The 23,652-nt window shown below is 40.8% G+C and overlaps 1 protein-coding gene across 1 annotated transcript in view; it reads right to left on the reverse strand.

The window, feature by feature from the left end:
• Positions 1 to 23,652, reverse strand: part of EPB41L4A (erythrocyte membrane protein band 4.1 like 4A) — a 207,267-nt gene that overhangs the window by 42,518 nt on the left and 141,097 nt on the right. The window contains exons 10-12 of the mRNA XM_065406716.1: positions 22,277 to 22,368; positions 19,546 to 19,623; positions 15,387 to 15,508 (exon numbers count right to left, since the gene is read on the reverse strand). Coding sequence (XP_065262788.1) covers positions 15,387 to 15,508; positions 19,546 to 19,623; positions 22,277 to 22,368 — 292 coding nt within the window. The remainder of the gene's footprint in view (positions 1 to 15,386; positions 15,509 to 19,545; positions 19,624 to 22,276; positions 22,369 to 23,652) is intronic.

Below are 23,652 nucleotides of genomic sequence, written 5' to 3' on the forward strand. Positions count from 1 at the left end.
ATATATTAAATACTTTCTTAATATTACCTTTCCACATAAGCAATTGCTGCAGTTCCCATAGGGATATTGTGCAGCTGCAAACAGGAGATGGTTTGCCCAACTATGAATAGGAGGGGAGGTGTCTGGGAGACCATATCTTTATTAAGATGTAGTCCATACTACAAAAGAAATGGTAATCCATGATGTAATAACTGTGTGAAAAAAAGCCACTGAAATAATAATACAGCACAATGGATGGATCTTTTTAAAGGAAAATCTCTCAAATTGATAACTTAACATTGTTTGATGCTTGGATAATTTACCTGGATCACATTCATTATTTCTATAGAACTTTGCTAATTTACACTTCTGACCGGAGAACAGCTATAAATTAATGAACTTGTGAATTGACAAGTAAATGGACAAACACAATAAACAATCAAAATAATGCTCATGAAACTTTGTCTTTTGTTCATTTATTTTGTCCGTTGTAGTTTAGTTTTAGTGGAGTGTGGATTAGCTAGATTTTTACCGTATCAGTTATTTATTGGTGCTGACAATGCACTCAACATGTAAACTGACACAATCCCCGCCCCCAGGAATTTAGGGCCCAATGTTGATCTGTGGGAGAGTAAGCCATTTAGGGGACTGGGCACTCTGAGTTGCACTCACAGAGTTTGTTTGCTATTTTTCTGTTTGAGGAAGCACAGGCTGTTGGTCCCAAACCCTCCCCCCCCAATCTTGTGGATCACAGGCAGGGGCAGCTCCAGGCACCAGCGCAGCAAGCGCATGCCTGGGGCGGGAAGCCACGGGGGGTGGCCTGCTGGTCGCTGTGAGGGCAGCAGGCAGGCAGCTTTCGGCGGCATGCCTGCGGGAGGTCCACCGGTCCCGTGGCTTCGGCGGCAATTCGGCAGTGGGGACGCCGATGGCGCGGTACCGGCGGAACTCCCACAGGCATGCTGCCGAATCTGCATGACTGCCGTGCTTGGGGTGGCAAAAAACATAGAGACGCCCCTGATCACAGAGACATGGGGATCAGCCAGAGACGTGGGGCATATGTATAGAGGACACGTGGCAACAGTTTATTCCCAATAATCTTCCAGGTGCCCTCCCTATTTTGGTTCCATCCACCCCAAATCTGTAGGGTTGGAATCTTCTGTGGAATCTATGTAGAAGCTTTCACAGAAGGGGAGGAAAATGCAGCACTCCCTCCTTCCATGCCCCCGCTTCCAGGATCCAAGGAAATAGGTTCATGCATTTATGCTTTGAGAAGCACAGAGACCTTAAACTCAGATTTATTCGCACATAACACACTAGGCAAAGACAGTTAAGCTCAAAGTAGTATAAAAATGTTACACTGTATATAAATTTCCACATTTCAAAATCATTAAAGGAAAAACTATTTAACCTAGTACATCCCACAGGTTTGTTACCACCATCAAGATTTGTTTGTTTTGGTCACACTGCCTTTTTGGCTTCCACACTGTGCAATATATATTCACGGTTCTGATGCCTTGTTTCTTCTGTGGAACTACCAAGGAAAAAATTATTTTGAATATTGAGTAAATATCTAACAGAGTGAAGTATACGGGTGCCAGTAAAATTATTCCATGACTTTTTAAAAAATGGATAGCATTTAGATATTGTAATATTACAATGCAAGATATTTGCAACTAGTTAAGAAATTCCTGGACCTCTGGTACACCCTGTAAGATTCATCTTTTTTACCTGAGCCATGGTATTAGCATTGTACTAAAAATAATCTGGGTGAGACTTCTGTCTCTGTCCTCTGTACACAGGCTTTATAAAATAACATTCCCTTCAACTCACACTCTCTCTTTCCATCTCAATGACAGTTTTAGTCACCTCCTACAAAGCTTATCTTCAAAACTGTTCTCAACTCCTGAGACAGAGTATCCAAACCACTTTGTAAATCAGTTCCGGGTAGGGCTCTTGTATTGTACATCGAAGATAATGCAAGATTTCAATTTAAAATTCTTCACACTGCTATAGATTGATTGACATCTATAAAACTACTCATAAGGAAACACTAGGTTTTGTGTTTGGAAGGAACAGCTTTTATAATGTCATGGTATGAAATAATAGCTTTTTTCGGGGTTATAATAACTAGAAGTAATGTTTAAAATTTAGTGAGAGCTCATTTGTGCCTTGTAAGCACACCCCACATTAAGGGTCAATGTAGAGAAAAGCCACCACAGAGGTAGCAGTGAAAGGAATTCTGCCTCCCAGAGCTCCTGGATGTGGAAAGGCTAAGCATCCAACCCTTTCTGGGCTGCAGTTTACTATTTTCCATGTGACTTTGCTGCCTGGTGAATACGGGAGATGGAGCCAAGGCCCTTTCTCCTCCCCCGGTCCTCTGTCTCCCCCAGGGAAGTAAGGAGAGAGCAGTCCTTGCATTTCTCTGAGGGCAAAGACTGTGATTCTGCCTGCCCTTTACTCTGGTCACACAAGCATAAGGATTAGGCAGACTCATGCCCTAAATAGTGAAATATGGAACAGGTACAATTTACGTTTGAAGCCATTTGTAAACACAAAATTTAAGACAGTATTTAGGGATTTTAAGTATGCTCCATTTTATAATCAATTAAAGAGAGAACCGAGACTATAATCTACCTGAAGCAGTGCACATTCATCCATACAGCTGAGTTTCTATTTTCTAGTACAGGTTAATAGCTATGATGCTACAACACCACTTGGATTGTGAAAGAATGGGGGAAGAGAATGGGAGAATAAAGGAGTTAGAAAAACCAAAGACTCTTCCTGACTGAGTCTGAATACGAAAACCACAGAAAAAAAACAAACCCAACCTTATTAAAAGAATAAAGAATACTGCAAACATTCCCTCTTTGGAAGGTGCAGCAAGAGATCAAAATGTTTAAGGTCAAAATAAAAAAGGTGACACATAATAAGAATGGTGAAAGGCAATTTCCCCTCTTTTTGTCAGCATATGAGGAGGGAGCAGGTTGAGGCAGTAAGTTATAGGGAGTTAGTGGTATTTGGCTTGATTAGTTTTGTGGGTAGATGTTATTAGCCTGCCAATGCCACTAGAAGTATGTGAGATAAAAAGGTCACCATTCAAAGCTAGCACACTGTAGTTAATGCTTTTTCTGAGTCCAGGGAAATAACTGCAGTAGCTCAGATACTACTGTGTGGTAAATAGAGATTATTTACCTGTAACTGGAAGTTCTTCAAGATGTGTGGTCCCTATCAATATTCCATGTGTGGGCATGCATGTGTACCATGCACCTGAGACCGTAAAATCTTTCAAGTAGTGTCTGTGTTAGTCTAGGCCTCCATCCTGGATCTCCTTGTGCTTAGCACCTAGGGTGAAGGGGAGGGGAGGAACGACTACCTCTCCAATTCTTTTTCTACCATTAATCAGTCATGACTTGAAACAGAGGGGAAGGAGGAAGGGTAGTGGAAAACAGATAGGGACAGAACTTCCAGTTAAAGGAAAGTAACCTCCATTTCTTCTTCGAGTGCTGGTCCTTATGTGTATTTCACACCTGAGTGTCTGGCAAGCAGTACTCATATAGGAGGGGGGTGTGAGGATGCAGGTTGTATAGATGTCTGTAAAACTGCAATTCCAAAGGCTGCATCAGCAGAAGGGGCTTGGACCAAAGCATAATGCATCTTAAAAGCGTGCATGGAACTCCAGGTTGCCCCCTTACATATGTCCAACGTAGGCATGTCTCGAAGAAATGCTACTCAGGTTGCCTGTGCTCTAGTGAAATGGACCCTCGTCCTGTCCAGGGGAGTGAAATGCGTCAACTGATAGTAAAGGAGGCTACAACCAGAAATCCACTTATAGAGTCTCTGAGCAGATATTGTTGGTCTCCGTGCTCACTCCACTATAGCAACAAATAGTCTAGGTGATTTTGTAAATGGTTTCGTTCTTTGCAGGTAGAATGCCAATGCTCGTCTGACATTGGGAGAGTGAAGTCTCCTCTTCTTCCTGGAGGTATGAGGTTTTGGGAAGAATACCATTAAGTGAATCAATTGGTTTATGTGGGAATTTGCAAATTATCTTTGGGATGAATTTCAGGTGGAGACAAAGGATACGTTCTCTTTATGAAATGTAGCCTATAGAGTTTAGCCATGACGGCCTCCTGCTCACCCACCCTCCTGACCAACCTACTGTCAACTAGGAAGGTGACCTTCATAGACAGGTGGGACATAAAGCACATGGCCAACGGTTCAAAAGGTGGCCCAGTAAGTGTTGAAAGTAGGAGATTGAGGTCCCACTGTGGTGCTGGCTTCACTACTTCCTAGTCAGACCCTTCAGAAATCTAGTTGTTACTGAGTGAGTAAAAATAAAATAGTCACCTACTGGAGGATGGAATGGACTGATTGCACTAGATGAACCCGCAATAAGCTAATAGACAGACCCAATGTCTTGAGAGTGAGGAGATAGTCTAAAACAGGAATACCTGCAACCCCTGATGATAACTGGTCCTGGTGCACCCAAGTAGAGAAATGGCTCCACCTGGCTAGATAACATTTTCTGGTAGAATCTTTCCTGCTGTAATTAAAAATAGATTGAACAGCCTCCAAACAGGAATGCTCTAGGTCTGATGCCCATCCAAATACCAAGCCGTGAGGTGAAGAGAGTCTGGGCTGGGATGTCTAATCCTGCCATTCTCCTGAGTTAGCAGGTCTGGGAAGGACTGAATGCTGATGGGTTGACAGATTGACATTTGTAGGAGGACTGCAAATTTGAACTGTCTGGGCCAAAAGGGTGAGATGAGAATGACTTGTGCTTTGTTGTGACAAATCTTCCATAGATCCTGGGGTATTAGTGGGATGGGAAGGCATACCTGAAATGGCCTGTCCAGGACAGTGGGACGGCATTGCCCCTTGAGTCCTGACCTTGTGCTTCTCTGGAACAATATGTTGAACTTCTTGTTCATAGAATCATAGAAAGGTACGGCTGGATAGGACCTCTAGAGGTCAGCTAATCCAGCCCCCTGCACTGAGGCAGGACCAAGTACACCTGAGAACTGATTGTCTAACCAGTTCTTAAAAACCTCCAATGATGAGAATTCCACACTCTCCCTTGGTAACCGATGCCAGTGCTACTAAACTATCCTTATCCTTAGAACGTTTTTCCTAATAACTAACCTAAATCTCCCTTGCTGCATATTAAGCCCAGTACTACTTGTCCTACCTTCAGTGGACGTGGAGAACAATTGATCACCATCCTCTTTGTAACAGACCTTAACGTATTTGAAGACTATTATCAGGTAGCCCCCAGTCTTCTTTCCTCAAGACTAAACACGCTCAGATTTTTTTAACCTTTCCTCATAGGTCAGGTTTTCTAAACCTTTTATCATTTTTGTTGCTCTCTTGTGGACTCTCTCCAGTTTATTCACATCTGTGAGTGAGCCAGACTTGTTGAATATGGAGATACAGCCTGGTGAACAACATTGTCAGGGCCAGGCCTTGGACAGCCTGTGTGCATCGGTCAGTTACCAAGCCATGGTCAGGAGACGAATAGTTGGGTCAGGGTCAGGCACCAAGTTGCAGGTGGGAGGCAAGTCGCAGAGTTGGGGTTGAGCTGGGAATTCAGGGTCAGGAACCAGGGGACTGACTGCAGGCAAGTAACAGAGTTGGGAATGAACCAGGGTCAGAAGCTGGAGTCAAGGATTCACAGTGAGGCAAGTTCAGGAGCAGAAGCAAGTAGTTGGTCTGCATCATTGTTGAGACAGCTCCCCATGATGTCTTCCTGGTAGCTATACCAACTTGAGGCAATCAGTGGGCTACAGGGGACTGCCACTCAGGCCCCAGTGGGCAGTACTTCCTGAGGTGTCTAGCTTCACAGGGTCCTCCAGCAGAAATATAGGCTGAGCTTCCGATCGCAATGTGGAAGTGTTCATGGCCCAGAACCCCCATGGTCCCAGATTCTAGTCCTGCAGGTTCTTACAGGCATTACCTAAATACAGGAGGCCATGTGGCCTAGCAAAGAAAGACAGACACAGACTGTCATTCAGGGTTTGAGTGTGACTCGGTTTATCAGACTGCTCCTGGTATGGAATTTGTCTACAGGGAGGTAGGCCCTTGCTGAGATCAAGTCCAGGTTTGCCCTATAAAGTCTATGAGATGCATGGGAGTCAGAGTAGACTTTTCCATGTTTATGCAGATTCCCAAGCATGCCATAAAGGACAAGGTTGCTGACTGAACTTCCAGATAGGATCTGCCTGTTAGAAGCCAGGTGTCCACATACAGGAAGATGGTGTAGCTGTTTCATCTCATCTAATCTGTGTTGCCTCCACTGAGAAGGCCTTGGCGAAGATCCTTGATACTGTTGCCAGACTGAACAGGAGCACCCTGAACTAGTAGTGTTCCTGTCCTATCAGAAACCTTCTGTGGGATGGGTGAAAGTCCACATGAAAATAAGCATCTTTCATGACAAGAGCTACAAACCACATGTCTTTTTCCAAGGAGGGAATTACTGATGCCAATGTAACTATGCAGAATTTTAATTTGTGAATGAAATATTCAGCTGAGATAGGTCAAGAATGGGCTTCCATCCACCCTTTTTCTTAGGTACTATCAACAGCTGGAGTAGAACCTGTTTCCTTGATGCTGAGGTGGCACTTGTTCTATAGCGCCTCGCTCGAGGAGTGTCCAGCTCCTATTGGAGAAGCTCCTCATGAGTGTGGTGCTAACAAGGGGCCAGGAAGGAGGTTTTGGAGGAGCTGGAGAAAAAATCTTGATGGTGTAACCAAAATGGATGATACCCATTTGTCTGTTGTTATAGTCCTCCAGTTGCAGGCAAAGTATGCTAGGCACCACCTAGAAATGGGTGGGGATGGTATTATTGTTACGTCACAACCCTCGAGTGTCCTGTCAAAAGTAACCATTGACTGGTGGATGAAGTCGGGTGGCTGCTGTTGAGGTGGATGGGGCTGCATACTTTGCCCTTTGCACCCTTTGATGCTTCTGTGACAGTTCATATGATCACAGGTGGTAGAAATTGTGATGTGGTTCTGGATACAGAATGGACTCTTGAAAAATTGTTCTAACACTAATCCTACTGCTATGATTTATCTGCCATTATTGGTGCTTAGATACTAAGGTAACAGGTATCTTGGAAACACCTTAGAGATATAGAATCCTTTCATATCTGAATAGCTGCAGTTTTTCCTCACCTTTTGTCCAGTAAAATCTGAACTTTTTTTTTGCATTATCTGAACTTTCTGACAGGGTTGGTGTACGTGGTTTGATTTGCTTTTACAATAATTCTTATTATGTCAACCGCTATGGAATATAAATAGATTATTCAATTTTAAGAACCCTAAATTTAAATAACGAGGAGTCTTGCAGAATTGTTAACTCATGTCTGTTTTTTTATTAAACTCAGTCCCTTGACATTATCTGAATATAGTGTTTGTATTTAAACCCACTAATGAGGAGAGAGCATAGTGATAGCAAAAGGAAAAAACCACTTTCTTGAAAGTTCATGCACTGTGCTGTATGTTATTAACCAGAAATATTGAAACTTGATGGATTTTTATATGTGTATGTTTTAGAAATACCCAAGGTAATTAGAACATAGTCTAGACAACTGGTTGACAAGTTTAATTTTTAAATTGGAACTACCTGTTAAATAAAAACATTAAATATTGTCCTAAACCAGTAGTCTCCTGAGTTTACTTTTTCTCTCAACCACATATATATAATGTAAAAATAGCCAAATCAACATTTTATCAAAATTTGTAATAAAACAAAAAAGCGAAGTTAGGATAGAATTTCACATCTTTTTGAATGTCATTTTACAAAAGGTAAAAATGTTACAGTTTATAGAAGTGTCAATTATAAAATGACCACATTTTCAAAATCAAGAACTAGGACCTTTCTGTGGCAACATTTTTTAGGTTTACAAACTAATCATACAAAACACTTTTTAATGACTTCTGGTACTGCTACTTACTCAACAATAGGATATTCCAGTAGCTAACTTTTCTAAATGCAACGCTGAGTAAATTTTGTTAACATTCACTTTGAGCAAAAGAACAGCTTTAATAGTTTTCATCCTCATTAAACTTTTCTCTTTATTCCAACGTTGTTCATCACACTGAACACTCAGTCTTGAACAAACATTTTGTAGTTATTAAAAAAACATTTTGACTGATTAAATGAAAAAAACACTTCAGTCATCACAAAAGAAGTTTCCAGGAAACTGGGACATCATATCAAAAAGAGGACTGTCCCAATTTTACCAGGACTGCAACTATAATCAGAGAATTTCCATGGCACAAAATAAGAGTCTGGTAAAACTAGTTCTGCCATTGCAAGATGGAGATATTCTGAATGATTCTGAGTCCCATATCGGTATTACACCAGCATAACTCCACTGGAGTTTCTCTTCATTTTCACAGGGGTAGGTGAAAAGATAATGAGGCCTTTTCTGCTAAGCACTTATCTGAATTGGGGAAGTGTCTGAAATATGGATCTGGATACAGTGACTACTCAGAGATCATGATGAAAATGTGATTTCCTAAATCACCTATCATCTCAGAATCTCACTCTACATACTACTGAGTACATCCTATGGTAAGAGAACTCAAGTGAAACAAAGTGGCTCCGTCATCTATACCCACTGTTGTCAAATCTCATGATTTCATCATGAGTGTCATGTTATTTGGTATTTTTCTTAAACCCCCAGCTTCTGGAGACATGTTCTTCCATGAGAATCTCAGTATTCCTTAAAAAAAAAAAAAAATTAGTTCTCCCCATACCTGCAGAGAAAAGCTTGAAAATCTGACCTGAGTGTATCCTACAGGCTCAAAAATCAGAAGGCTAATATAAAAAACTCAACACCTATTATATATGTAAAAATTCCTTATTTTTAAGACAATGTCATGATTTGTTGGAGCCTGACTAATGATTTTGAATGTTTGGGGTTGACAATACTGCATACAAGAAATGAGATGTGCCCTGCAGTATCCCATGATAATATATAGTCTTCTCAGGTGAGGGACTTTGCCTGCATATGTGTTTGCACAGCGCCCTGATCCTGACAAGACAAGGTATGGTACAGCAACATAAATATTAATGGCCTGATCTTCCAGACCGCACCTAACCTAGGCTGCTCCTAAATCAGAATGGTAGCATTTTACACCCACTACTTTGCACAGGTGTAAACATCTGTGCAAGGCACTAGTGAATCAGGTCCTAAAGCAATAATAATAATAATAATTTACTGTAAACTATGCATTTTCATTATTGAGTAAACCAGAATCTTTGGGTAGCAGTAGATGGGGTCATATAAACATTGTCCCAGGAAGAATACCCCTAAGGAACTCTTATAATGGAACACTTAACAAAAAGGATAAATAACCTTTTCATCAGACAAATGCATCTAGTCTCCAGCATTTTGAACGCTGCACAAAATGCCATTCTGATCACAATAGAATGCTACAGAACAATGAGGGATCCTGAACACTGCTCCACTGGTGGCGTTTATGATTTATAACCAGAGCAAATTTTAACTGTAACCCTTTCCCAACTAAATTAAACCAGAAAGTGAATAAGAGCACAGCACAATCAGCTATTCATACCGCAGACTTCAGCCTATGAAAGAAACTCTCCAAACCTAACACCAAATTAGAAAATTAACCTTGCCTGTTTGGTGCTAACAGCCTGGAGTGCCAATTAAGTTTGTATGAGTGTTTAGCGAGGAGAAAACCAGATTTGTAGATTCTAAGGATAAAGAAAAAAAATGTGTTTTTTCTCTCTTTTTTAAATTAAAGTACAGTGATTAATGTTTATGTTACACTCTTTGGAATTTTACTGCAGTGTTATGGCTCCAAATTCCAAAGTAGAAAAAAATCTAATAGACAATCTATGTAGTAAATGAACAAACACTGGTTAGTGGTAAACATTAACTACTGTGGTCAAACATGGCCCATTTATTTCTCTAAAAACCCATGACTTAAAATTTTATAGAAAAAAATATTATAAAGAAAATCAACACAAGGGCTTGATTCTGACCTCATTTATACTGGTGAAAATCACAGTAACTCCAGTGGAGACAATGAAGATACACTGGTTTCATCGCAGTGTAATGGGAGATCTAAATAAGGTTTTATCCTTAGCTCATCGTTCATAGATTACAAGTATCTAGCATATGTTTAGAGCACCCAAATCTCCTAATGTGTCTTAGCTACTAGCTTTTTCTGTGTTGCAGTAAAACAGATAATGAAAAAGCCTCCTGTTATTCACTTTAATGGAACAGATACACATCAAATACATAGAGATTAAAGCTTCCTTGTCTGATTTTTCTCTAATACCTGAATGGCTGACATATGTAACATTTTAAGTAAGGGATAATAAGAGGGATGCTTTTGTACAACTTTAATCTTGTTCCTGGGAAGATAATCTGCCAGGCCAAAATCAAACTGTCTATCCCATCAAGAGAACCAGATCATTTCTAATGAATATTTTTAGGAATAAACCTAAAGTTCCCCTCTCTTCACTATGTACACCCCCTCCCCCAGATCTCCATTTTAAGCCCCAAATATATTTAACAAGCACACACAAAAATTAAATGTTTCCATCATTATCCTCTCAGCATCTGCTCCCACTCTTATACGGGGTTCAGTCACTGGCTGCCATACTGATGAGTTTAGGCCAATGTGATAATGGGCCAATGCAACAAGGAAGTACTATGAGCTACTCAGTGTTACATGGGATAGCTAACCCTATCATTACAGTGGTGAGAACAATGGGCGATGGACAATATGTGATAATAATAATAATAATAATAATTAATGGAGATATCCCATCTCCTAGAACTGGAAGGGACCTTGAAAGGTCATCGAGTCCAGCCCCCTGCCTTCACTAGCAGGACCATTCAATGTTTTTATATAATCAGCCATGACAATCAGCACAGGGCCACTAAAGGAACTGGGGGTGGCTGGTGGCAGAAAACATTATTTTTATGAGCTAAGGGAGGGAGTAGGGATTTTAAGGGCTACATTGTGTGATGTACACACAGTCCCAATTTGGAGGGAATGTGGAGCAGACCCCTCCCAAGGGGAACTCCAGGATAGATTGTGGCTCAGGAAACACAGTCCCATCCAGAACTCCCAGGTGTATGGGGGAGTATGCATAGTGCACCATCCCTAGGCCTGGCTCTCCATCCTCACTCCCCTTAATACTCCCCCAGCACAGGAGCTCTGACTGTGCCTATCCCTTGTACAGGGGGACACAAGCACCAGGCAAAAATCTAGCCCTAAATTCAGCTCATTGAGCTGGCTGCAGAAAGGAAAGGGTTTTTTTTTTAAATTAATTTAAATAGATTTTTGTAGTGTTAAAAAGCAGGTGAACTATTGAGCCAGGAGGGAGAAAGGGGGAAATTACAGGAGGTATCTTCTTGAACTGAGTAAGAACTATGTGCAAGAAATGACTTGGAGATCTTTTTGGTAAATATCATTCTGTTTTCTTTTATTAAAAAAAATAAAGCAAAAGTTAAACCATCCCCAGCAGGCTGCTAACATAAATGGTGCTTGGCACAAAACGCTTTAAGGAATGTATAATTCATACGAGGAGACAGGCAAAATCAAGTAAAATAAATCAGTGTAAAATGCTGAGCAATGCATGTTTAATTCTATTACGCCACACCAGAAAATATAATACTATGAATGGTTAGTTATCGTGACAACAACTGGTACAATTCTAACTATCCTAAAAAATTGTATTTATTTTAATAAGCTATGTCATATTACTCTCCCAGATACTTTAAGCATGGGAAGCTTTAAATAACTCATAACACTACTTCATCCTACCAAGCTCATCTCCTAAATCAGAATTATTCTGTAGGATTTAAAGTCTGCTAGGAGCTCATATTTTTATCAAATGATGCATAATATGAATCAAGTGAGGCAGAATTGATTTACTGGGTTAATTGGACTCAACACGATTACATTCAAGAAAGAGTCTATGTGAAAAGTGTAGGTTTTATACCAATGAGATGTAGCAGAGCCTGTCATACTCCAGCATGAAGAGAGAAACATTAACCAGCCCTCAACCTCTGAAAATCTTTTTAAACAGGCTAACCTTGTTTATCAATGTATATGCCCATATGCAAAATGAAAAATGAGGTTTCAAACAGATGCTCATTTATATGCAAGGATGTTACAAGTGTCAGGACAGCCTGTCAGAGGAACATGCATGTCTTTCTTTTGTAATGCTTCTTGCTCTCCATGGAGAACATTCTGGCTCTCTCCCCTTTCCCAAGAGGTTAAGTGACATATGCAACACTTGTTTTTGTGGATAGTCATTTAGAAGAAAGGCACACCCATCAACAGAAAGTGGCTGCACTTCTGGGACTCATTTGGTGATAAATGGTTTACTGAGTACACAAGTTAAATTAAAAATAAAATAATCTACACATCGGTGCATGGGAAAGAGGCTATAGCCATATGCATGTATAAGTGGACATGGGAAAAAGCTTTTTTTATTTAGATTTGTGAGCTACAAAATTTTGTAAGTCAGCAAAACAACACAGATATGCACTGCTTCTGGAATTTTGCACATCACTACAGGCAAACAAAAACATAGAATAGGTTTCAGTTTCCTCACAACCATAGAAAAATGACAGCAACTATCAATGAGCACCGAAATCTGCCATTGAAACAATAAAGAGTAGTAAAGAATACAAGACACTCAAGTGCTCATACTGAACAGATACTGGAGATTTATGTTACAGCTGACAGGATCACTCACTGAGTAGCCATGCACTTTTCTGCAAAATTAGAGGAGAGAGATGAGGCAGGAAATGAAATCCATTTCAGACTATCAACAGAAATACTGAATAGTGCAGCTGAATGGATGTCTATGCCAAATGTTGTATGCAGTGTTATGTAGCCATGTTGGTCCCAGAATATGAGAGAGACAAGATAGATGAGGTAATATATTTTACTGGACAAGGTGGGTTAGGTAATATTTTTTATTGGTCCACCTTGCCTTTCAAAGTTCATCAGAGTCCTACTGCCATTTTCAAAAAGCAAAAATCAGGCTATGTCTATACCATGAGCTATAGATGCGATTGTCCTGCTCGTGTACACATACTCACGCTAGCTCTCATCAAGCTAGCATGAGTATAAATAGCCATGTACCCACGGTAGCACTCAGAACGGTAAAGTAGTTCCACCCCTTCCTGAGGGCTGCAACTAACAGGCACAGAGGGGGAAGTACTAACTTTTGCTTAAACATCAAACAGGTGAGACCTGTAACCAGCACAGAACATTCCTGGATCCAGGTAACTGCCTTTTGCATTCCATTCCAGGAGGCTGTAAGCTCCTTCATTAGAAGGAAATGATATTGAGAAAAGCCTATGAAGAAAATCTTTTCAGGGTTTCCAATGCAGTTTTCCCCTCTAACTCTTGTTTAATACAGGAGGGGAACATCTGTCCCATGATATGAATAGCTATATAAACAGATTAGATAAATAAATACATAACAATAATGATTATCATTTATATGGCACTATATTGGTAGGATTTTCAAAAGCTCTCCATGTTGGCCTGATTCTGTTCCCAAATCTACCACAGACTTCAATGGGAGCAAAGTAAAACCAATGCTGAGTGCTTTTAAAAATCCCACTCTATATATTTTAAGCATTTAGACATGAACTAATTAATACTCACAACCCCCCCATGCGAGGCAGTTGAGGCAGAGAGATTGATTGATTGATTTGCCCAAGACCACAGAGCCTGGTGGCAGAGCTAGAAATTGACCCCAGTTTCCTAGCTCCCAATCCATGCTCTAACCACTAGATAACTATTTAGGTAGTTAGTAAGATGGAATAGATGATAAAAAAGTATTCTCATAAAACATTACATTCTATAAATGCAAACAATACAGGAATAAATTAAGATAATGACTCACTGGCATTTATTCCACGATCAAACTATTGGATTTCAGAGTTGTTGGGATTCTGGATTTTTGTTTGTTTTGGGGTTTGAGTTTTTTGTTCTCTTCAATATTTTTTTCTGATAAAGTTCTTATTTTAGTGTTTCCTATTTTTTCTATAAAAATCTTGTCAAATGTGAATGTACAAATATCAGAAAATGTAATGGAGAAAGGATGAAAATATTAAAGACAACATTAAGATTAAAAAGTAAAAAAATCTAAAATTTTACAACATTAGTATCAGTATAGGCTAGGTTTAAAAAACTGGGGCTCTTGAATGCCTCTAATATTTCAATTACCTTGTGATGAGAGGAAAACTTGGCTAAATTTTCAAGTATTATGGACTAAATCCTCAATCCTGCAAACACTTGTGCACATGTTTAATTTTATGCACATGGGTAATCCTATTTAAATCAATGGAACTACTCATGCATGGAAAGTTAAGTACATGCATAAGTACTCGTATGGATTGAGGCCTAAAATCTTAAAACCTATTGTTTCTATTACTAAAATTCAGGAACTATTTATTATGTTGGGGCCCATTCCTGCAGTCACCACTTAGTCCTAAATGTCCCCACCTAGCTGCCAGATCTTCCAGCACCCCCCTGACATTTTGATAATGCAGTTATGAGTTTTCAACACACATAGCTAAAGCACACTGAAAATCCAAAGGAGGGTGGAAACTTAAATTCAATCTAACATCAAAATAAACGCCACAAGTTATGCTGGACTGGTTGGACTGTACTGGAGAGAAACAGTGAAGGGAAGAATCCTTGGGTGAAGCAGTGATGCATAATTCTGGGATCCCAGAGGCATTATGTAGGTCTAATGTTCTGCTTAGGACACAAGACTTTGTTCACGGAGTCTTTGGGCTTATCTACTTGGCCCCACATTTCGGACTACGGGGATATGAACTGCAGCGTACACTAGCATGCTGCACTGTAACTCCCCCATGTGGACACTACAAGCACGAACTAAAAGTTTGGGCTAATAAAGTCCTCTTTAAACAGGACTTAAGTTAATGAGAACTAGGTACCTTTTCGTTTGCACCTGCAACATCCACACAGGGGAGTTACAGTACAGCATGCTAGGGTGAGCTGCAATTCATGCCCACATAGTCCGAACTGCAGAGTGCTATAAACATCGCAAAGAAAAGAAATTCCTTTTGATTGCATGTTTTCAGGCTACTCTACTGTACTGGTTATTTGAGTCTACAAAAACATACTTCTATCACTAATCCACACTCCTTTATCACTTTTATTCATAACGTTGGAATTCTTAGCTCCAGTTAACGTGAGTATGTTTATGTCAGTCTAAAACAAAAATAGAAAACACATTTTAAAGAGAAACTTCAGGATAATGCAGTAATTTCAGCTTGACTTCCTGAAAACAGAGTGACTCATCTTTGGCCAAAGAAAAGGCTTCTCCTTAGACAAAATAAACAGAAGTGTTCAAATAGGGCTTACCAGTCTGTTGTGTTTGTGCCATTCTTTTTGGATAAGTCTTACTACGACTTCTTTCAACATTTTGGTCAGGCCGAGGAAGCTGGACAGAAAGTTCTCTGCTCATCTGCAAAGCTGTCCTGCCACTTGAAAATGCAACAAAATCAATATGATGGATAAATGGAAAATTGAGAAGTGAACTTTAAAGCAATTTAACATTTTTATTTAGAGAAATTATGCTGGGTTGGGACAGCACAGTGAATTAGTTATCAACCTGTTACCCATGGAACCTTGATTCAAGTTCTAATATTCCTGCTCACACAGCAGGTTGTGAGGTATTAACTACAATGCTATTCATTGTGATTTTGTTTCAAATCAAATCTTGGCACAACTGCCAACAGATCATGCCAATCTCTTCTGCTTTTGGTATTTTTCCAACTGAGTGTAAGGAAACAGTTCCAGAATCCACACAAAATGCTACTTTATTGAAAATTAAGACAGTAGCCAACACAGCTTGGCCTTTTTTGTGGCCTCACGATAACCTTTGAGCATGCAATTTTCTTAAGTAATTTGATTGCTGTAATTTTATTTCCTGAATTAATTTTTACAGTCATTTGTCTTACTAAAATATACCTTTAGCATTGCTCTGTTTGAGGCAACAAATGGCTGCCCTAATATTTCACATAATCAGAATGGGAATGATAAAGCGACACCAAACTTGGTGCAGTGCCAGCCTGCAACAAGCCATTAACACAAAAAAATGATAGGACCTGATTTTCATTTATGCTAAGGCCCCTTTTCATTGCAAAAGGGACTTAACGGTGTGAGAAATTATATTTACACCCATTTTAAAGCTCTGTCACCCATGACTACACAGTGTAAAGCTGCCTTAGCGTAAATGTGAATTAGGCCATAGGTTGTAAATATATGCACTTGTTCCTGAAAAGCATATTGTGTTGCGTACCCAGTGCAGCTCTCAATTTTTCTTTTAGACATTAGGGAAAAAACAAAAATAATTAATTACAACCTAAGCATTCCTGTGTTTACAATAATTGAGAAAGATATTAAACATTTTCAGATTTAAACTGACAAAAAAATTAAAATCTATAGTAGAGACAAGATTCATAACACACAAATAAGGTAAATCTCCGTATCACAAAAAAACGTGGCTCCAATGTGGACCTATGTTACTGAACTGTTTTCAATAACATTAAGTTACGCTTCCCCTTTCCCTGTAAAAAACCAAAACAAAACAAAAGCAGACGATAAGACTAAAAATTTATTCTATAATTTCTGGATTTAACCTTAAAGTGATATTAACCATAAATGACAAATGCAGGTTTAAACAAAACATCTGTGAATGAACAAATAAGATATATTAATCAGATAGCACTATGAATTTTATTTATTTTCTGCTGTCATACAATAAGATCAATTAAATACTAACATTATTTTACTAATAACACTAATACTATCTAACGGTATTTCAGTTTCAACAAAAATAAAATGCAGAGACTTTTAATTTTTTTTTATAGATCTCTCTTACATTTATTTTAAATTAAGGTTTTTGGAAAGATCATTTCTAGCAGTAATTCCCAGTTGCCACATCTGCAGTGCAATGCTTTAAAAACACTCAGGCGCATTTCTAATGAGTGAAGAGCAATTATACTGTGTGTTAAACATTGTAATTAGTATTTGAGTTATGTGAACATCCATTTGGATGAACACTTTTTTTTTTATTTCTTTAAACATCAGAAAATATATTTAAGGGGAAAAAACCATCAGAGTGGATCAAAGTATTACTGGTTTTAAGTTTCAAATTATTTTATTCTGCAGGCTAGCCAAAAAACATTAACAAATGTTATAGCTCTGCAACCATGTTAACCTTTGTAACCCTCCAACAGGAGCCTTCATTAATCCCCTTTGGGCAGCACCTAATCTAAACAACTAATCTGATAATGGGGAGTTGCTTACAAACTATCAGACTCCAAACAAACAAATATCCCAGAGGCTAGCAAGAAAAGGTTATGACCCCTTCTCCTCAGGCATGGAATTATAGCTTCTGTCTTGAGCTTATATTATATATGCAGACGTGCAGTTTTATTGTTGCCCCTCAATGATACAACCCACCCCCCCAAAAAATCAAATAATAAAAAAGGTGGGGTAGTGGGAATCAGATCTACAGTGTAAGCAAACAGCTGATGCTTTAAGCACATGAAGATGCTGTTAATTACAGTTACCAATATGCATTTAATGAAGCAACATTACTTAATCTCAAATACCAACCAATTAAATAATGTTCACTATCATACTGGTAATCAAAATGCTTCAAATGCTCAGTAGCTGAACTTTAATGGGATAGTCACAATCTTTTTTTAAATTCCAAATTATTAAAACACTAACCCACATCTGGGGAAAACCCTTGTAAATCAACACAGCACAAGTAAGGATTCCTTTTTCCCTTCTGGTGATAAGAGAAGATTTTATCTGGAATGTTTAAAAAACATTTTTGCAGTCGACGACGACCCATTCCAAGAGGTGAATACATTATCATCACCAGGCACCTTGGTGCTGTATACAGACAGCCCGTGACAAATGAAGAGGGAAGGTAGGAGACTAGAGCACCAGGGGCAGAGATACTTAAGTGTGGCCAACTGCAACAAAAAAATGTTAAATCTCACGCCATGGGTGTGATGGAGGCAAAGTTTCTTCTCCTACAGCAAAGCATCTGTCACATCACAATCAGCAGAACTGTTCCAGGTGGTGGACAGCCTGGGTCCTCTCTACTCCGGCACAGAATCAAGTATTTCTCATTGTGAGGAGCTTTCACTCCAAATTCATACATAAGATCACTCCAATAAAGAGTAGACTGGAAGCCCCTGTGGAGCCAGATCCTTCTCTACTAAGATTTTGGCCCTCATTTGTTAACTGAGGTTCTGGAGGTGCTTAAGACTTGAGGTTATAGGACTTATGATTTTAGGTTTGTGTTCCTGGGAGGCAGTGATAAGGAGACTGTACCCCATATTGTGACATTCAAACTTAGCCTTGGTTTTTCATGAGTATGGTATAGTATAGTACTTAAGATTTGTATTGCACTTTCTGTTCAAATGTTTCTAAGCACCTTACAAAGATGAAAAAGTGTTTTTATCTCCCTTTGACAAATGAGGAAACTGACACTGAGGGTATGGCTACACTATAGGGACTATACTGGCATAGCTCCTTCGCCATAGCTATGCTGGCAAAACCCCACACAGCATAGGTACAATCTACATTGATAGAAGGGGTTTTTACGCCAGTGTAGGAACAATAGCTCCCCAAACAATGGTAGGTAGGCTGACGGAAGCATTCTTCCATTGACCTCACTGCATCTACACCGGGGGTTTGGTCAGCATAGCTACTTTGGTCAGTGGTGTGGATTTTTCACACTCTTGACTGATGTCACCAGGCCTGAGAAAAGTAAGTGGCCTGATTTCCAGAGGTGGTGAATACCTGCAGCTCACACAGAAGTTAATTGGAGCTGCAAGTGTTTGGCACTTCTGAAAATCCCACCATAGCTGACTTACTGAAGGTCACACAGCATATGTGGCAAAGTTGGGTCTAAAGCACAGGTCCTCTGGCTCCAAATCTTGTGCCCCAACCATTAGACAAGGAAACCTTAAATTCACCAGATGGGTTTGATCTATCCCTAGTTTAACCAAAAAGCACCAGATCCTTAGCCCCACTGCTCTGGCACCACTAGGGGCTGTAAAGCTAGTTTAACTGGCCTCCTGAGGAATGTCCATAGTTGGTGGATTTCCCTATTGCTCTGTGCCATCCCTACTGCTAGATCTCTGCATAAGGATCGTGGCCAGGGTCCTTCTGTGCTCTAGTGGTCCACACTTGTTAAAACAGCCCCTTCAGGCCATGGGCTGGGTGTAATTTAGAACATTCCTGAGGCTCCTCTATGTTGTGCTATGGGCTGTACTGGCCCCCATCTAACCCCAGGGATCAGGGAGCCACAAAGGCAACCTTGGCCCCTGCCTTATTGCCTCCTTCCCAGTTCCTGCTTTGAGCACAGCTAAGTCAGACCAGAAAATCTGGCCCTACATCTCACATTGTTTAATCTGTGAAACGGAATGTTATTAACAGTTTTTCTAAGGGGAAATGATCTGAATGTAAAGATTTTAAGGTGAAATAGATTTACCTGTGCCGATGTTTATAGCCTACGGATCCAAACTTGCTGAATTTTCTTGACAGAGAGTTTGACTCATTTTCTGGCATTCTACATTATTTTAAGAATAAAATGACACAGTAAAATTACATACACTCAAATATATAGTAAATAAACTACCGTAATTAATGTACATGTAGAATGGTTTTAGGATGATGCAATGCTATTATAAGACAAAGTAATCTCCTCCACTTGTAACAGAAGTTGTGGGCACAAATTTGCAGGTCCAAAAAGGGGAAGCATGGCTCTTCTATAAGCTCCTCCTTATCCCCATGTCATGGCAGGCTCTCCATGGGGCTCAGAGTTCCATGAATCCATGCAGGTAAGGCTAGATCTAGATGGACGGGTTCTTTCTGTGCCATCTCACCCTTACCCAAACCCCACAGATCATCCCTGTGCAGAATCCTGGGAACCAACAGCTGAGCCAGCACTCTGGTCATTTAAATACCAATTAATTCCCCCCAGGATGAACCTAATTAATGGATTTGAACGGGCTGGGGGAGGACTAACAAGCAAATTGGTCCATTAACACAGACTGTATAAGAACGCACAGGAGAGGGAGGCAGGCTAGCAGAGCCTGGAAAGGTCTCTGGGTAGCGAGATCTCTTCCCTCTCCTTGGCAAAGAACTGAGGAGAAACTGACACTATAAATAATTATTGTGTATGGATCAATAAGGTGGTGGGAAGAGCTAATGTAACTAAACTGCGCTTGGGTGTTTAACAACTGAAAGTCTCAGAGTCTGTGTAGACAGAACAGAAGACAGGAACAGGATGTTGCCCTGTCACAATCCCCATAAAAGTTAATGCTGACTGAGGGCTTATCTACACTACACCAATGGGGAGCAGGGAGCCGATAGCCCAGGGGGTGTAGCCGGGCTCCCAGCAGGGAGATCTATGCCCAGAGTCCAGTTGGCTGCTGTGCTCCTGCCGGGGAATGGGGAGCCAAGAGCTTGGGAGGGGGGCAGCTGGGTTCCCGACGGGGAGATCCGCACACAGAGTCCAGTCAGCTGCCATGCTTCTGGTGGGGAGCCAAGAGTTCGGGGGAAGCCAGGCTCCCAGCAAGGAGATCTGCACATTGTGTCCAGTCAGCTGCCCTATTCCCAGCGGGGAGCCGAGAAGCCGGTGTGGCTGCCCCGTTCCTGGCGGAGAGCCCAGGCAGCAGCCCAGATAGGAGCAGGGAGCTGGGAGCCTGGGCAGCAGCCTGGCTGGGAGCGGGGAGCTGGAACCCCAGGGGGCAGCAGGGCTCCCTGTGAGGAGTGGGGAGCCCAGGCGGCAGCCTGAGCGGGAACCTGGGTGGCAGCCTGGCTTACAGCAGAGACCGGGCAGCAGCCTGGCTGGGGAGCTGGCTTTCTTGTCAATTTCATGGCTCCAGCAGAGCCCCCTCGAACATTCCTCCGCACCCCCCTAGGGTCCCGCCCCACAGTTTGGGGAACACAGGTCTACAGACAGGAACGCTGTGTTGCCCTAACTACACTGATATAAGCCCTATGCCTCCCGTGGAGATGAAGTTATGATGTCAGTGTAGGATGGCACTTATATTGGTGGGAGCAAGGCTGTAGGGTATACACTGACATAGTTAGGTTTACGTGAGCTGCCTTAGGTCGATCTAATGCTGCAATGCTGCAAGGCCTGAGGCACTGTTAACTTGTGCAAGTTCCTCCTTTGTAACATGGATTACCCTTGAGTCATGCACTGGGATCAGCAGCTGATGGAGGAAGAGGGCCGGCAGCACAGCTCCCGTATTAGCTGAGGAACAGGAGGCAGTACAAAGCTACAGGGTCTTGAATAGCCTTTGCCTCCTGTTAATCCCCCAAGTGCCACAGTTTTGGAGGTCCAAAGACCTTGCCACTTCTTTGGTGGTGGGAAAAACCCTGCAAACTTCTATCACATGAAAGAATGGTGAATACATTCTGAGAGTGTGAAGTCATGGAGCTTCCTCATCTTTACATTGGGAGAACACATCTAAGTGAGCATTGTGCCCATTGTTGAGGGCATGTCAGTGTTGCAATATTATGAGGGCAGGACTTTTACAGGGGTTTGTAACACAACTGAACAAATTTGCTTCCAACTGAAACTTGCTTTGCACAGGGACATGCCCATATAATTTAAAGATGCATACATACATCTCAGGATTTGCTGTACGCTGTCATGCGGTACAACAGTGCAGCTTGTCCCTTTGAGGGCCCGGACACCTGGGGCCAACCTGCTCTATTCAATTTATCAGATGCAAATGGGGAAGGGGCCAGGGAGCAGGGGTTCAGGTGTGCCTTATAGAGGGGCTGAGAGAGGTCAGTTGAGTGGGAACTACAGGAGGGAGGTGGGCTTCTGCAGTAGGCCCCAAAGCAGGGGGATTGAAAGGAAGGGGGTTTCCCCTTTCCAGCACTGTGAGAGTCAAAGGGAAAAGCCTCTGGGAGCTACAGCCCAAGGTGAGCAGAGGAAATGCTTTTTGTGTTTGATGTTTTTGCCTACATTCTATAGTAGAAGAATAAAACTATGCCTAGAAAGAGACTTGGGCAGGGCATGTCTCACAGAGGAGCCCAGAATCAGGAGGGCACAAGAGTGGCTTAAGGCCACCCTAACCCCTCACCCCCTGTGCTGTGAGTCTGTGCTATGCTTCTAAGAGGTGCAGCAAGAATCTCAGCCAGCACGTTTATCTTCTGTTGTCATAACATAGTAAAACCTTAATACCTTTATCTCCACTCACCTGAAGAACGTATGGTGCTCTACACAGCATTTCCAAAGATGTTTGCATGTGGTTTTGTTACGTGCTTCAAAAAAGAAGGATGTTTCATTGCACTGAAATAAAAAGAGACAACATTACTATGAAAGATTCTTCCTATGGAGTGGATTTTCACTTGCCGAACTACTCGTGTGGGGCCTGATTCTCCTCTCCCTTGTGCCAGTATAAATCAGGAGAAACTTCACTGAGGTCAACAATGACATACTGGTGTATGTGAGAGGAGAAGCAGGTCCTAGAAATGTATAAAACTGTTTAATTTAAAATAGAATCACAGAAACTACTTTGTTTGTCACTTCTGGTTTGATGTATTATATTACTGACACGTATTTTACTAGCAAAAACCCATATTTTTTCATATATTCTATTAGTGATGTTTTCTCAAACCACACCTTAAAAGGCCAATCAAAAGCACACATTTCCCCCAAAAATAATTTTTCATTTTATAACATTAAAGTTTGTGTGACATTACAACACTCAATTTATCTGAAACTTCAGACAGTAAAAGTAAGTAACATTTATAACTTAACACTTATAAACAACCAGGTCCTGGGCAAATGACATTAGTAAAACTATGTGCAAGTCAGTGACTAGGATCTTGTAAAGGCTTTATTTACTAATGCACAGAGGAAAGGACAACAGGGAGCAGAGAAAAAACATAAATGAAGGTAAGAATAAGGCAGGTGGGGCAGACTAAATCAAAGCAAAAGGACACAAAAAAGGGGCAAAATTAAACCTGGAAATCAAGAAGACAATTGGAAGAAGTGACACAAAGAAAGAGAGAACAGGAAGAAAATTAACTAATTATAGAATGCAATATTTTCAAATATGTGGGAAAGGGAGCAGAAGACAGAAAATCTTGGAAGATAGCAACTGTTGGGAAGGCTTCTACAGGCAGAAAGATGAAAAATGAATGCTCAAAACTTAAAAACTAGCTAGAGACAGATGGAAATCAGTCAGATGGGAGATTGCTATCAGCTTCTACTATCACTGCCATACATGGTATAAAGAAGACTGGTGATGATGATGTAGGAGAAGGAGAAGAAGAGAAATTTACAAATCATAAAATACCTCAAATGAAGTGGTGTCAACAGGAAAAGGATGTTCAGGTCTGTATTTTTTTATTTTCTTTGCTTACTGAAACATCATTCCTGCGATATATGTTACAATAGGTGGAAGTGTGACCATGCACCTAGTATATATTTTTTAATATTTTGTTTTACAGGAAATCACAAATCTGTGCAGTCTGTGCAGACCCTGGCTTGTGTGTGTTACTGCTAATACCAACCTTCACTACGCATACAATGGAAACTCCATTGTCTAATAAAGTGATTCTAAACTGA

Source organism: Emys orbicularis, chromosome 6 (assembly GCF_028017835.1).
Source record: "Emys orbicularis isolate rEmyOrb1 chromosome 6, rEmyOrb1.hap1, whole genome shotgun sequence".
Classification (NCBI taxonomy): Eukaryota; Metazoa; Chordata; order Testudines; family Emydidae; genus Emys; species Emys orbicularis.